The sequence below is a fragment of the Aquarana catesbeiana genome, linkage group LG08 (genome assembly GCF_042186555.1).
Source record: "Aquarana catesbeiana isolate 2022-GZ linkage group LG08, ASM4218655v1, whole genome shotgun sequence".
Classification (NCBI taxonomy): domain Eukaryota; kingdom Metazoa; phylum Chordata; class Amphibia; order Anura; family Ranidae; genus Aquarana; species Aquarana catesbeiana.
In genome coordinates, this window is record NC_133331.1 from 305,992,916 (window position 1) to 306,007,844 (window position 14,929).

Here is a 14,929-nt window from a genome sequence, read left to right on the forward strand (position 1 = left end):
TAACGGGGACAGCAGGGATGATTAGAACCCCTCATAATGGGGGCAGCAGGGATGGTGGGAACCCCTTATAATAGGGACAGCAGGGATGGTGGGAATCCCTCATAATGGGGACAGCAGGGATGGTGGGAACCTCTCATAATGAGGAGAGCAGGGATGATGGGAACCCCTCATAATGGGGACATCAGAGATGGTGAGAACCCCTCATAATGGGGACAGCAGGGATGGTGGGAACCCCTCATAATGGGGACATCAGAGATGGTGGGAACCCCTCATAATGGGGACAGCAGGGATGGTGGGAACCCCTCATAATGGACACAGCAGGGATGGTGGGAACCACTCATAATGGACACAGCAGGGATGGTGGGAACCCCTCATAATGGGGACAGCAGGGATGGTGGGAACCCATCATAACGGGGACAGCAGGGATGGTGAGAACCCCTCTCATAATGAGGACAGCAGGGATGGTGAGAACCCCTCATAGTGGGGATGGTGAGAACCCCTCATTATGAGGACATCAGGGATGGTGAGAACCCCTCATAATGGGGACAGCAGGGATGGTGAGAACCCCTCATAATGGGGATGGTGAGAACCCCTCTCATAATGAGGACAGCAGGGATGGTGAGAACCCTTCATAGTGGGGATGGTGAGAACCCCTCATTATGAGGACATCAGGGATGGTGAGAACCCCTCATAATGGGGACAGCAGGGATGGTGGGAACCCCTCATAATGGGGATGGTGAAAACACCTCATTATGAGGACATCAGGGATGGTGAGAACCCCTGATAATGAGGACAGCAGGGATGGTGGGAACCCCTGATAATGGGGACAGCAGGGATGGTGGGATCTCCTTGTACTGAACACTTCTGAGGCTCTCATTCCAGTCCCCGGTATTGAGGATTCTTCATTTTCTCATGGATTGGAGATTTTCTGGTTATTGGGAATAATTGGAAAAGGGAAAAAGTAAACTGCGCTAGTGTGCCAACAAAGATAAGGAGAAACGCTGCAAACTCACTCTGAGATATCCCTCATAGTATTAGCACGTGTGTAAATAAAGTGTGGAGCTAAAATAAAAGAAATAATAAAGATAAATAAAATAAAATGTATAAATTCATGTGTGGAGATAGAAAGTGTAATACAATAACCCCAGATGTGAATTATCCAAGTGTGAAAACTGTCCACTCGCAGGGGCTATCCAGTCACCGCCCGTGAGTTCCCTCACCGCCACTTCTTGGAAACACCACCGCCTCGGAAGAAGCCCCAGAAGAAGTCAGTTGTGACGAAACGCATAGGGCGGGTACAGTAAGCAGTAAGTAAGCTTACTAAAAAACAGAGGACCGTCTAACTAAAGAAAGGTCATTAAAGGTTCAAATGTTAGCCACTTGCAGCTCTGGAAGGTTTGCCCCCTTCCAGACCGGGCCATTCTGTGAGATACGGCACTGCATCGCTTTAACTGACAATTGCGCGGTCGTGCGGCATTGTACCCAAACAAAAATGATGTCCTTTTTTTTCCCACAAATTGTGCTTTATTTGGGTTTATTTGATCACCTCTGCGGGGTTTTTTTTTTTGTTGCGCTATAAAAAAAGAGCGATAATTTTGAAAAAAAAACCCACAATATTTTGTACTTTTTGCTATAATAAATATCTCCCAAAAAAATAAAAAAATAATAATTTCTTCATCAGTTTAGGTCGATATGTATTCGTATACATATTTTTGGTAAAAAAAAAAAAAATCACAATAAGTATGTATTTATTGGTTTGAGCAAAAGTTATAGCGTCTACAAAATAGGGACTATATTTATGGCATTTTTATTATTATTTTTTTTTTTACTAGTAATGGCGGCAATCTGCGATTTTTTATCAGGACTGCGAGATTGCGGCGGACACATCCGGCACTTTTGACACTATTTTTGGACCATTGACGTATATACAGCAATCAGAGCTAAGAATAGCCACTGATTACTGTATAAATGTCACTGGCAGGGAAGGGGTTAACACTAGGGGGCGATCAAGGGGTTAAATGTGTTCCCTAGTGTGTGTTCTAACTGTAGGGGGGATGGGACTGACTAGGGAAGGAGACCAATCGGTGGTCATACCTAGTATGAACACACAATCTGTCTCCTCTCCCCTGAGAGAACCGGAATGTGTGTGTTTACAAACACACACATCCCCGTTCTCGGTCTGTAATGAGCAATCGCTGGTGCCCGGCGGACATCGCGCCCGCCGGGCACCAGCATTGGCTTCTGGGACACACTGCGGACGCTCACGTGCTCCAACTATAGCGTCTTAAAGAGTCCATGTATAGCTACGGCGATTTGCGCAGCCGTGCAGTATAACTGTGGCGGCTGGTTGGCAAGCGGTTAATCATCCTCCAGGCCGCATCACTTCCTATGGCGATATTCATCAGTAAATCCTCCTCACCTCACTTTCCAACCAGTACCAGCTAATATACCACATAAACCCTTTTCAAAACATTTATTAATGCTTAAAGCTTACAAAACATAAAAACAATTCCGCAATAAGGAAAACCTCCCAGCCTGTCTGTACAGTGTTTTTACTTCTGGTTTACGCTATGACGTCAGAATCCCAAAATCATCACAACTGGCTTCTTCCGATGTGGTTCTACAGCATGTCTGTGGTCTCCAACCACTCCTGTGTGTCCTACACTTGTCCTGCATTATGTCTGCAGTCTCCAACCACCCCTGTGTGTCCTACAGAGTTTCTCCAGTCTCCAAAATCCTCTGCGTGTCCTACAGCATGTCTCCAGTCTCCAACCACCCCTGTGTGCCCTACAGCATGTCTCCAGTCCCCAACCACAACCCTGTGTCCTACATAATATCCCCAGCCCAGTCTCCAACAACCCCTGTGTCCTACAGCATTTCTCTGGTCTCCAACCACACCTATATGTCCTACAGTATGTCTCCGGTCTTCAACCACCCCCGTGCGGTCCTACAGCATGTCTCCAGTCTCCAGCCACTCCTGTGTGTCCTACAGCATGCCCCGGTTCTCCAACCATGCTTGTGTCCTACAGCATTTCTCCACTCTCCAACCACATCTGTTTGTCCTACAGCATGGCTCCAGTCTCCAACCATCCCCGTGTTTCCTACAGCATGTCTTTGGTCTCCAACCACCCCTATATGTCCTACAGCATGTCTCCAGTCACCAACCACTACCATGTTTCCTACAGCATGTCTCCGGTTTTCAACCACACCTGTGTGTCCTACAGCATGCCTCCGGTCCTCAACCACCCCTGTGTGTCCTACAGCATGTCTTCAGTCTCCAACCACCCCTGTGTGTCCCACAGCATGTCTCCAGTCTTCAACCACACCTGTGTGTCCTACAGAATTTCTCCAGTCTCCAACCACTTCTGCGTGTCCTACAGCATGTCTCCAGTCTCCAACCACCCCCGTATGTCCTACAGCATGTCTCTGGTCCCCATCCACATCTGTTTGATCTATAGCATGTCTTCCATCTCCAACCACACCTTTGTGTCCTACAGCATGTCTCCGGTCTTCAACCACACCTGTGTGTCCTACAGCATGTCTCCGGTCTCCAACCACACCTGTGTGTCCTACAGCATGTTTCCAGTCTCCAATTACCCCTGTGTGTCCTACAGCATATCTCCAGTCTCCAACCACAACTGTGTGTCCTACAGCATGTCTCCAGTCTCCAACCACCCCTGTGTGCCCTAGAGCATGTCTCCAGTCCCCAACCACACCCGTTTCCTACAGCATCTCTCTGGTCTCCAACCACACCTTTGTGTCCTACAGCATGTCTCCAGTCTCCAGCCAGTCCTGTGTGTCCTACAGCATGTCCCTGTTCTCCAACCATGCTTGTGTCCTACAGCATGTCTCCAGTCTCCAACCCCCCCCCCGTGTGTCCTACAGTGTGTCTCCGGTCTCCAACCACACCTGTGTGTCCCTACAGCATGTCTCCAACCACCCCTGTGTGTCCTACAGCATGTCTCCAGTCTCCAACCACCCCCGTGTGTCCTACAGCATATCTCTGGTCACCAACCACCCCCGTGTGTCCTACAGCATGTCTCTGGTCTCCATCCACATCTGTTTGTCCTACAGCATGTCTTCCATCTCCAACCACACCTTTGTGTCCTACAGCATGTCTCTGGTTTTCAACCACACCTGTGTGTCCTACAGCATGTCTCTGGTCTCCAACCACAGCTGTGTGTCCTACAGCATGTATCTGGTCTCCAACCACACCTGTGTGTCCTACAGCATGTCTCTCCGACCTCCAACCACATCTGAGCCATATCTCTTGTGGTATGTCCACAGACCATTTTCTGTAGCATCCCATGTAGTGAACATTATGTGTGGCCCTTTTTTTATGTCAGTGCTTTATTAGGAACCACGGATCTACCATATGGGCTTCAATGAGGAAAACAAGTCAAATTTTTAATGGAAGCCCTTTCCTCCAAACCCTATTGGTTATAAAGTATGGTATCTGCCATGTGTTCTTATAAATAGATATAGACAACCACCTGTTTTCCATCAACATAAAACACAATAAAGTGAAGGAAGTAATCGGAACGGCAAACTCACTTTATTTGGATCTGATGTTGTAGATAAAACCAGAAAACAGTATTTATTTCCAGGTGTTGCAGTCTCCCTACTGCGGTGTCACTTATGGTGACCTCTCAGGTGATAATAGAGATTTGAATTCTGGGAGAAGAGCTTCCCACACACGGGGCAGGAGAACGGTTTTTCTCCGGTGTGGAGCCGCTGGTGACTGACGAGGTGCGCTCTGCGTGCAAAGGCTTTCCCACACTCGGAGCAGGCGAAGGGCTGCTCTCCGGTGTGGACCACCTTGTGATACAGAAGGCCGGACCGGCGGGAGAAGCTCTTCCCACACTCGGAGCACACGTGCGGCTGCTCACCGGTGTGTGTCCTCTGGTGGATGATGAGCCAGGCCTTCTGGGCGAAGCGTTGGCCGCACTCCGGGCAGGAGAACGGCTGCTCGCCTGTATGAGTCCGCAGATGGTTGGCCAGCCATATTTTCCGAGAGAAACTTCTCCCGCACTCGGAACATGGGTATGGCTGCTGGCCGGTGTGGGTCACCCGGTGCTTGATGAGATTGGACTGATGCGTGAAATGTTTTCCGCACTCCGAGCACTGGTACGGCTTCTCCCCAGTGTGGACCACCTGGTGGGCACTGAGGTTGGTGGTGTTCGAAAAGCGCTTCCCACACACAGAACACGGAAAGGGCTTTTCTCCAGTGTGGACTCGAAGATGGCGGGTCAGCTGCTCCTTGTACAAGAACCGCTTCCCGCACTCTGGACAGGGGAAGGGCCGCTCGTCCGTGTGGATCTTCTGGTGTTTGAGGAGGTCCATTTCCCTTGTGAAACCCTTGCCACATTCGGGGCACGGGAAGGGACGGTCAACCGCATGCACCTTCTTGTGCTTGACAAGGTGAGACTTTAGCGTGAAACGCCTCCCGCAGTCCAGGCACTCGTAGGGCTTCTCGCCGCTGTGGATCCTGAGGTGGTTGACAAGCTCGAACTTCCTCTTGAAACGTTTCCCACACACGGAGCAGAGGCATTTCTTACCGCTGTCCTTGTCTGCAGTTTGTGGTTCATCGGAGAGGCTGTCCAGGGAACCTTCCTCAGCATTGGAGGGGAAAGGAGAGGCAGCTGGGTGTGTGTGGGCAACAGGGAATTCATCTGTTGGGTCGCTTTTAGTGACATTGCAGCCCTCTGAGAACGTCCCAGTAGAGAGTCCACCAGCTGGAAGAGACAATCAAAGATATTGGGCTCTATTCACACAAGCAGATAGCAATATTGGGGTGTCCAGACACATTTTCCCCAAATAACGCATATGATCCTAAAACTGTCAATTTACAATACAGTTTGTTTGTTTTTTTACAGTTTTTACAAACACTCGGTAAATACCGCATGAACAGGCTTTAAACTCAGTTTACAGAAGGAAATAAATAATTAAATGCATGCGGTAATTAAGGAATCGGCGAGGCATGTGGCATTTAAGGAATGTGTACTGGTGGAGCGGGCGGCTGCTGGTCTCCTTAACAACCAGTAACTGTCACGGTTGTTAAGGAGCAGGCGGCTGCCGCATCCTTAACAACTGATGAGTCATCAGCTGTCAGTTTAATGTAAAGAAAAGAACTACCGACATTAAACAATCAGGGAGAAAATTGGGTCTGGTATGGATTTTGAGGGGAACCACCATGCCAAAATAGAAAAAAAAAAAACGGCGTGGGGGTCCCCCCCAAAATCCATACCAGCCCCTTATCCAAGCATTTAGCCCGGCAGGCCAGGAAAGAGGGGGGGGTGGGCAAGTGCCCTCTCCCTCCTGAACCATATCAGGTCACATGCCCCAAAACATGGCGGGGGGGTGCTTTGGGGCAGGGGGCTTTGCCCTCATTCCCCCAAAGCACCTTGTACCTATTTTAATGAGGACAAAGGCCTCTTCCCCACAACCCTGGCCAGTAGTTGCGGGGGTCTACGGGCAGGGGACTTATCAGAATCTGGGAGCCTCCTTTAACAAGGGGGCCCCCAGATCCCGCCCCCCCCATGTGAATGAGTATACTTATTCACCAAAAATATGGTGAAAGTGAATAAAAATGCAACAAAGATTTTTGACAAGTCCTTTAATAAAAAATATTGTCCCCCTGGTGTAGATCCCATGTCAATCACAATGAACACCGGTCGCTGAACCGACAAAGGAAAAAAACCACAAAGGGCGAATAACAGCCCTTGTGACATCATTAACCTAGCATGCCCTGGTCAGTGACGCTGGATCTACAATCAGGGACAATTTTTTTTTAGTTTGTTTTTTTAGTAAAGGACTTGTCAAAACTGCCTCCTGTGGTTTTTTTTACACTACACTTTTTTTTGGGTGAATGAGTAGGGGTACTATGTACTCCTACTCATTCACATAGGGGGTGGGGGGGCTAGGATCTGGGGGCCGCCTTGTTAAAGAGGGCTTTCAGATTCCAATAAGCCCCCCGCCAGCAGACCCCCACAAGCACTGTCCAGGGTTGTGGAGAAGAGGCCCTTGTCTCCATCAACATGTGGACAAGGTGCCTTGGGGGGGGGGAGCAGAGTGCCTCCTGCCCCAAAGCACCCCCCCATGTTGAGGACATGTGGCCTAGTATGGTTCAGGAGGGGTGGGGGGCGCTTGCTTGTCCCCCCCCCCCATTCTGGCCTGTCAGGCTGCATACTCGGATGTGGTAAGATACTGATTTGTGAATGCAGCCCATTAGCCCCAAATCAAGATATCAATATATCATTATAATTCTCCTCTCCCGAAATACTCTGCACTGCTGGAGCACTTTTTACTCACCTGTGTCAATCTCTATTGGAATCTCCTCTTCTTTCACTGTCACTCGAATTACTTCTTCCTCATTCTCATTATCTTCTTCTTTTATCTCTTCTTTAATTGGATTAACACCACTCTGGTCTCCACCATACTAGATAAAAAAAAAAAAATTATATGGAACTGCCATTACTGACATCCCTTTAGATGTTCTTCATGCCTTGGTGCCACCCACCTGATCACGGTGTGCGTAGATATGATCCTCCGGTATGGAATCCCGGGAATACAGAGGACGGGGACATCTCTCTGGTGGGTTCCCATTACTGGATCCATCTGTAGGAAACACACACACACTGACTGAATACATTGTTTCTATGTGTTTATCAGATGATGGGGGATCTAGGTGGACCCTCCGTACTGCTCTCTACTTTACAATAAAGTCTCCAGTGAGCTTCTTGTGCTTCAGACTGTGGGGTACAGACCTGCTGCTCGAACCTGTCTGTACCTGCACCAAAAAGGTAAGCCACCAAGGATCAGGACCCTAAAGACTGCAGACCACCATGTGCCCAGGACAAGGTTTGTGGTATACCAGGACCAGTGAGTGGATTCAGTTGTGTTTTTGTTCCACTGCTAGTGATCCAATGAAACCAGAGACTACCTTTGCCTTACAGCCCTAAAAGTATTTTATTGCATGCAGTTCTAAAGAGATGATAACATGTGCACCACCGTACAGTTTGGGCTCCACTGTTAGCTGCCTCATCAGTGCTATGTGTTTCTATGTGTTTCTCAGATGATGGGGAACCCTCCCTACTACTCTCTCCTTTACAATAAAGTCTCCTCTTACCCGGTGATGTGAGGGGCGGCTGATTCTCCATCATGACGTCCCTGGAAAGAAAGGAGAACTTACCAACAGGAAAGGAAGGTGACAAAAGGAAACAATTCATAATATTATCAGACCACGGCACTGACTTCATCAGGAGCTCTCTTAAGGACTTCATCAGGAGTCTGGGGATGCTGCATCCTGCTTATAATCCTAATGAAGTCATTCAACGAAACGCATCGAGGAAAGTTTAGCAGGTGACATCCTCAGGCTGGTTCATGGTACCTACCCTGAGTGTAAGGACAAGCCTGGGATTTACTTCTAATACAGCTTATGGCGCCCGGAACTTTCTAGTTGCGTTGGGACCTTACTGTAGAGCAGAGTCTTTCCATGCTTGCATGAAGCTTCTCATATTTCTCAGTGTACTTAATGTAAGGACAGTTCTACCACTTCCATACCGGACACTTTCACCCCCTTCCTGCCCAGGCCAGTTTTCAGCTTTCAGCATTGTCACACGTTGAATGACAATTGCGCAGTCATGCAACACTGTACCCTAAATGACATTTATATAATTTTTTGAGATAGAGCTTTCTTTTGCTGGTTTTCCTGTTTATTCCTAAACAAACGAAAAATGGCCAAAAATTTTGAAAAAAATAAAAAAACTTTCTTTGTTTCTGTTATAAAATATAATTTCTTCTTCGCTGATGTGCACTGTTGAGGCGGCACTGATGGGCACTAATGAGGTGGCACTGATGAGGCAGCACTGATAAGCTGCACTGATGGGGTGGCACGGATGGGCACTGATGAGGCAGCACTGATGGGCACTAATGAGGTGGCACTAATGGGCACTAATGAGGTGGCACTGATGGGGCTGCACTGATGGGCAATGATGAGAAGGAACTGATGAGCACTAACGAGGTGGCACTGATGGGCACTAACGAGGCGGCACTGATCGACACTAATGAGGCAGCACTGATGGGGCTGCACTGATGGGCACTTATAAGCTGCACTGATGGGCAATGATGAGAAGGAACTGATAAGCACTAACGAGGCGGCACTGATGGGCACTAACGAGGTGGCACTGATCGACACTAATTAGGCAGCACTTATGGGGCTGCACTGATGGGCACTTATAAGCTGCACTGATGGGGAATGATGAGAAGGAACTGATGAGCGCTAACAAGGCGGCACTGATGGGCACTAACGAGGCGGCACTGATCGACACTAATGAGGCAGCACTGATAAGCTGCACTGATGGGCAATGATGAGGAGGAACTGAATGGCACTGATGAGGCAGCACTTATGGGCACTAACGAGGCGGCACTGATGGGCACTAATGAGGTGGCACTGATGGGCACTAATGAGGCGGCACTGATGGGCACTAACAAGGCGGCACTGATGAGCACTAATGAGGCGGCATTGATTACGCAGCACTGATGGGCACTAACGAGGTGGCACTGATGGGCACTAATGAGGCGGCACTGATGGGCACTAACGAGGCGGCACTGATGGGCACTAATGAGGCGGCACTGATTACGCAGCACTGATGGGCACTAATGAGGCGGCACTGATGGACACTAATGAGGCGGCACTGAGGAGGCAGAACTGATGAGACTGTACTGATGAGGCGGCACTGATAAGCTACACTGATGGGAACTGCTGGGGCTGACCTGATTATCAGTGCAAACAAAACTAAACAAAACAGTGTCAGGATTGCCGGTTATCGGCTCGCTTTTCCTCACACAGTGACAGCGCTGAGGAAAGGGGAAGCCAATAACCGGGGGGGGGGGGGGGTTATATGCACGGGGTGTGTTCTGGGAGGCCATCTTTCGGCTATAACACGCTAATGAGGAGGTTAATAAAGCATTATGAGGGCTCATTTACAAGGGGAGCAGGTGTCTGAGCCTTGGTTTTACCGCCCTTTGACAACTCATCTAAACTAGGACATATCGCCTCCTCGCTGCCTGTCAAACACCCTCTGGGTGCATGGGCTATCATCCAGCTCTTAGACTATTGGGCTGGATTTGCTGTTTCTGTCTTTCCCACATTGAGAGAACCTATGGAGTTGGAATGATGGAAAAACAATCCTTTATGGATCAATTGGGTTTTCCTATTTGAATGTTTTTTGGGGTTTTTTTGTCCAATGAGAGATTTGGAGACGTTGGTGAAATGTGCTTCTGACCCTTATAAATTGAGGTCCGTGTCATCTGGTGAATGAGCCTATCAGGGTGGTGGAGCACATAGAGTGGTCTAGTTATAAAGCATTCGTTGGACGAATGTCACAAGCCTTCGCCCAGGCTGCAGGAATATTCTCCAATACTAGGACTTCATTCTCCATCTAGTGGGCAAAATGTGTTTTTTTTTTTTCTAATTAAAGTATTTCAGAAAAAAATACCACATTTTGTCCACTAGATGGCAGTGACCATTTTAAGACGTTTGCTGGTCTCCCAGCGACACCCGCCATGCCGGTTCCCGATTTGCTGCCAACATAAGCCAAAGGGCTGAGGGCGCTGGATCCATTTCCAAGGATGGCTGCTTTTCACGTTATAAAAAATGACATTTTCTAAAAATTATTTAGGGCCGGTCCACATCATAATGGGGTGTGGGAAAAGCCGTGTTCCGTGCGCGCTTCCCGCAATGCGTTTACAATGCCCCGCCTTTGCAATCTGCTGCGGGTGCCAGTATAATGCGAACCACGCCCCAAAAGCAGATCCCAAACGCAGTGCATTTACGGGCACCAGATCTCATTGCGCCACAATACCAATGCGACTTGGTGCAGTGCGTTTTTGAAAAAGTAGTGCGTACGCTACTTTTTCTGCGTTCTGGTGCGATGCTGCAAAATCGTTTGGCACTGAATGCAAGAATCGCACAGGAACGCAGAACGCTTTCCTGTGCGATTCAGGTGTGAACTGGCCCTCAAAAAACAGAGGGGGGAGAGTTGCAAAAATGTAATGGGCTGCGAAATCGTACCACACTGATTTGCACGGGAGTCGCACAAGAACGTGGACCACGCATTCGGATTTGAACCAGCCCGAAAAAAAAGGGGGGGGGGTGTTTGCAAAAATTTAATGGGCTGAAAAATCGTAACTGCACTAAATTGCACGGGAGCCGCTCAGGAATGTGGACCTTGCTCCTGTGAGATTCAGATTTTAGCCGACCCTCAAAAAAAAAAAAAAAAAAAAAAAAAAAAAGGGGGGGGGGGGGGGTGTTTCAAAATTTTAATGGGCTGCGAAATCGTACCACACTGAATTGCACGGGAGTCGCACAAGTACATGGAGGACGCTCTTGTGCAATTCAGATGTGAACCGGCCCTCAAAAAAAAAAGGGGGGGGGGTGCGTTTGCAAACATTTTTAATCAGTTGGATAGCGCAGCTGTAAGAGCTATATTATAATATTTATAAATTATATTATTAAATAATAAAGAATATAAAAAAAGTCGAATTAAAAAATAAAATAAAAATTTTGATTAGTTGTAGGAGATACATTATAATATTTATAAAGTATATTATTAAATAATGTATTAAAATATTGAAAAATAATAATAAATATTAAATAATATTTAAAAAAAAAATAATAAAAGGTTATAATATCAATAGAATTGCATATTTGCTTTGATAAGCAGTACATAATTTTAATTATGTATATATATCTTATTATACAAACATATATTTTGTAAATAAATAATAATAAAAAAAATTAAAAATAGAATAAAATATTATTGTAAGCATTAAAAAAAAATCCTATAAAAAGTGATGTCCTGTTGCAGTTTTCTCTTATTTTTTTATTATACTATTAGATCACATGATAATACTTTCATTAAAAACAAGAATTCGCAGTGGATCGCCTACATTTGCGCATATGGAAAGCGCGGCGGAACTTGGTGGGGCGTACGATGTGACGTGTATTCATATTATTGCCATTTAATTGCCAATATTTGGTTACAATGTAACAGTAGTGCTCCATGCATGCACTATGTATCATTGTCTCAGTCTACTCACATGTGACAGGAGAAGACGTAGTTACGCTCCACCAGCAATGAGTTCTGTACTCACACGGACAGACATAGCCACAGGAAGATGCTAGCGTTGCATCATGGGTAAAGGAAGAAAGGACTACCCCTTTAAGAGTGACCCCGCCCCCTGTGCCAGTTGTCATGGGTTGGGAGTGAGGCTTGGAACGCAGAAGCAGGAAGTGGTGGGATAAACTTGGATTTAGAGACCTCTTTTCCTGCTACACTGATATCCATCCAGAGAAGGTGAGGACACGTTTTGTTGGGTGTTTTGGGTGTTTTCCTTCAATTGTCTAAGAGACGCAGAAAGGTTTATGTTCGTTGGCCGCCACCGTAGATGGAAAATAATGGGTGAAAAGTGTTTTTGACTGCTTCCCCATGCAAGATACCTAGCAGGTGATGACAGTAGTTTCCCACCTGTCGATTACGGTTGGCCGTTTGTTCCTTGCCACACCGCTATCCTAATTTGGTAACTTTTTATATAACAATTGGACATAGTAAAAGGTAAAAGGTTGATGACCAAAGAGAGTACATCCACAATATACGGACATTTGTGATCACCATAAATCAGCAAGTTGGAGCATCAGAAAATAATGGCAAGAGGTTGACGTGACTCAGCCACAGTGTACTTGTAGATGGTTAGACCTTATCAGTAATGGTTGCCCATCAACAACACCATTTTTGGCCAAACTTTCTGAGATGGCTGACTCTGCATACACTGTCCAGAGATGTCTACCTGAGCATCAAAAAAAAAAAAATGGTGGGAAGGCATGAGCAAAATGGTTCATGATGATGGTCCAATCAGGGTTGGGCAGCTTCATGGATCATGACTACCTAGGAATATCAACCGGCTCAATACAACTTTGGAGCACCCAGTCAATGCCAAAGAGTGTATGGGCTGATAGGCAAAGGCAGGTGGCTGTCTCTGTTATGGCTAGGGTTGCCACCTCATCCCTTTAAAACCGAACACATATTAATTACACAGGTTCTGTGGCTGATTAAGGTGGTAATTAAATTCACTTGTCTGCTATAAATTAGCCTCAGAACCTGTGTAATTCATATGTGTTCGGGTTTAAAGGGATAAGGTGGCTACCCTAGTTATGGCCCTCTTGTCCTCATGCAGAAAAATCACCAGTTTAGATGTGCCCACCTGCTGTATCCTCATCCTTAGAAATCAGGATGCTGCTCCTCACCTCTGCCTGTCCCTGCCTGTCCCTACTACATGCTTGGTTTGCCGGTAGACAGAGTCTAAGATGGAATAGCTCATTGTAAGATGCAAAGTACATCATGGACTATGCCTTCCCATAAGCAAAGTGCACACTAGAGGTGGCCATGGTTGAGGAAACGAGAGCTTGTAAGCAAAACGTACACTATAGGTGGTCATGGGTGAGGAGACTAGAGCCCATAAGCAAAGCATACACTAGAGGTAGCTTTGGGTGAGGAGACCAGAGCTTGTAAGCAAAGCGTACACTTGAGGTGGCCATGGGTGAGGAGACCAAAGCTTGCAAGCAAAGGATTCACTAGAGGTGGCCTTGGGTGAGGAGATCAGGGCTTGTAAGCAAAGTGTACAATAAAGGGGGCCATGGATGAGGAGATCAGAGCTTGTAAGTGTAGCGCTACCCCCGGAGGAGCCGCTTAAGTTTGTTCAGTCCCTCTTTGTGTCAGGCCTCTCTCTTCTGTCCCCTGACTCCACAGGCCCAACTTTAAACATTTTATTCAAATCAACATGTAATGGCTTAACTACCTAGATAAACTGTCGCGCACACCCACTGCATATACAGAGCCCTCAATATGTGTGTGCGGGTCCGTATGGCACTAGTAGCTTCAGTCCTTTTGAAGAACAGATAAAACGTTGCGTCTTCAGCTAGCCACTTTCGTTGGTGCACTTAAACTTCTAAAGAGCAGGGCCAAACAACACAACTGGCCCGGATTATCAAATGAAGAAGGCAGGATATTTCTCAGCCAGGTGAAAGGACAATGGTGTCTGTATACAGTGTCCCCGGAAATTAATTTATCCTTTAGCCCTGTGGCACTACAAGTGTCAGCGAGATCACTAACAGCAATGATGTCTGTATACTGTGTCCATTTAACTTCTTCTGTGGTGCAGTGTCCCTGTTTCCTGCAAATGGGCAAAACCACCCAAGCTTGCGGTCAAGGCCCAAATGAAGGTCCTGGAACAGCAGGCTCTCCTGGCGACCCAACTGGTCACCTCACACTGGAACGCTTCACCGTCGGTGCAGGTGCACCTCGATGTGCACCTGGGATCCCCCTCTCTCAGGCTGGATGTCCCGACTGGCGGCGGAGGCCCAAATCGTGCAGTGAAATCACCTGAGACAGCATCTTTCCCTCAGGTCTGATCTCTTCCTCCGCCTCGAATTCTCCTCAGGTAATCATAATGGAGTCTCTCCTTTCCTGCCCTCAAAGCATGCTGGTCTTTTGTAGTTCCATACAGTTAAATCTTAACCACTTAAAGAGGCCTCTTTTTCAGACTCGGTGTTTACAAGTTAAAAACAAGTTTTTTTGCTAGAAAATTACTTAGAACCCCCAAACATTATATATTTTTTTTCTAACACCCTAGAGAATAAAATGGCGGTCATTGCAATACTTTTTGTCACACAGTATTTGTGCAGCGGTCTTACAAGCCCACTTTTTAAAAAAAAAAAAAATTCACTTTTTTGAATAAAAAAATAAGACAACAGTAAAGTTAGCCCAATTTTTTTATATCGTGAAAGATAATGTTACGCTGAGTAAATTGATACCCAACATGTCGCGCTTCAAAATTGCGCCTGCTCGTGGAATGGCGACAAACATTTACC

The 14,929-nt window shown here is 46.9% G+C and overlaps 2 protein-coding genes across 2 annotated transcripts in view; one reads left to right on the forward strand and one right to left on the reverse strand.

Moving 5' to 3' along the window:
• The window catches only part of LOC141106898 (uncharacterized), a 29,776-nt gene extending 17,562 nt beyond the window's left edge, over positions 1 to 12,214 (reverse strand). Inside the window, exons 1-7 of the mRNA XM_073597826.1 lie at positions 12,103 to 12,214; positions 8,129 to 8,169; positions 7,520 to 7,617; positions 7,312 to 7,438; positions 4,634 to 5,735; positions 3,956 to 4,244; positions 3,301 to 3,723 (exon numbers count right to left, since the gene is read on the reverse strand). Coding sequence (XP_073453927.1) covers positions 3,301 to 3,723; positions 3,956 to 4,244; positions 4,634 to 5,735; positions 7,312 to 7,438; positions 7,520 to 7,617; positions 8,129 to 8,169; positions 12,103 to 12,104 — 2,082 coding nt within the window. The 5' untranslated portion in view covers positions 12,105 to 12,214. The remainder of the gene's footprint in view (positions 1 to 3,300; positions 3,724 to 3,955; positions 4,245 to 4,633; positions 5,736 to 7,311; positions 7,439 to 7,519; positions 7,618 to 8,128; positions 8,170 to 12,102) is intronic.
• The window catches only part of LOC141106899 (uncharacterized), a 32,822-nt gene continuing 30,099 nt past the window's right edge, over positions 12,207 to 14,929 (forward strand). The window contains exon 1 of the mRNA XM_073597827.1: positions 12,207 to 12,359. The gene's annotated coding sequence lies outside the window, so the exon portion shown is untranslated. The remainder of the gene's footprint in view (positions 12,360 to 14,929) is intronic.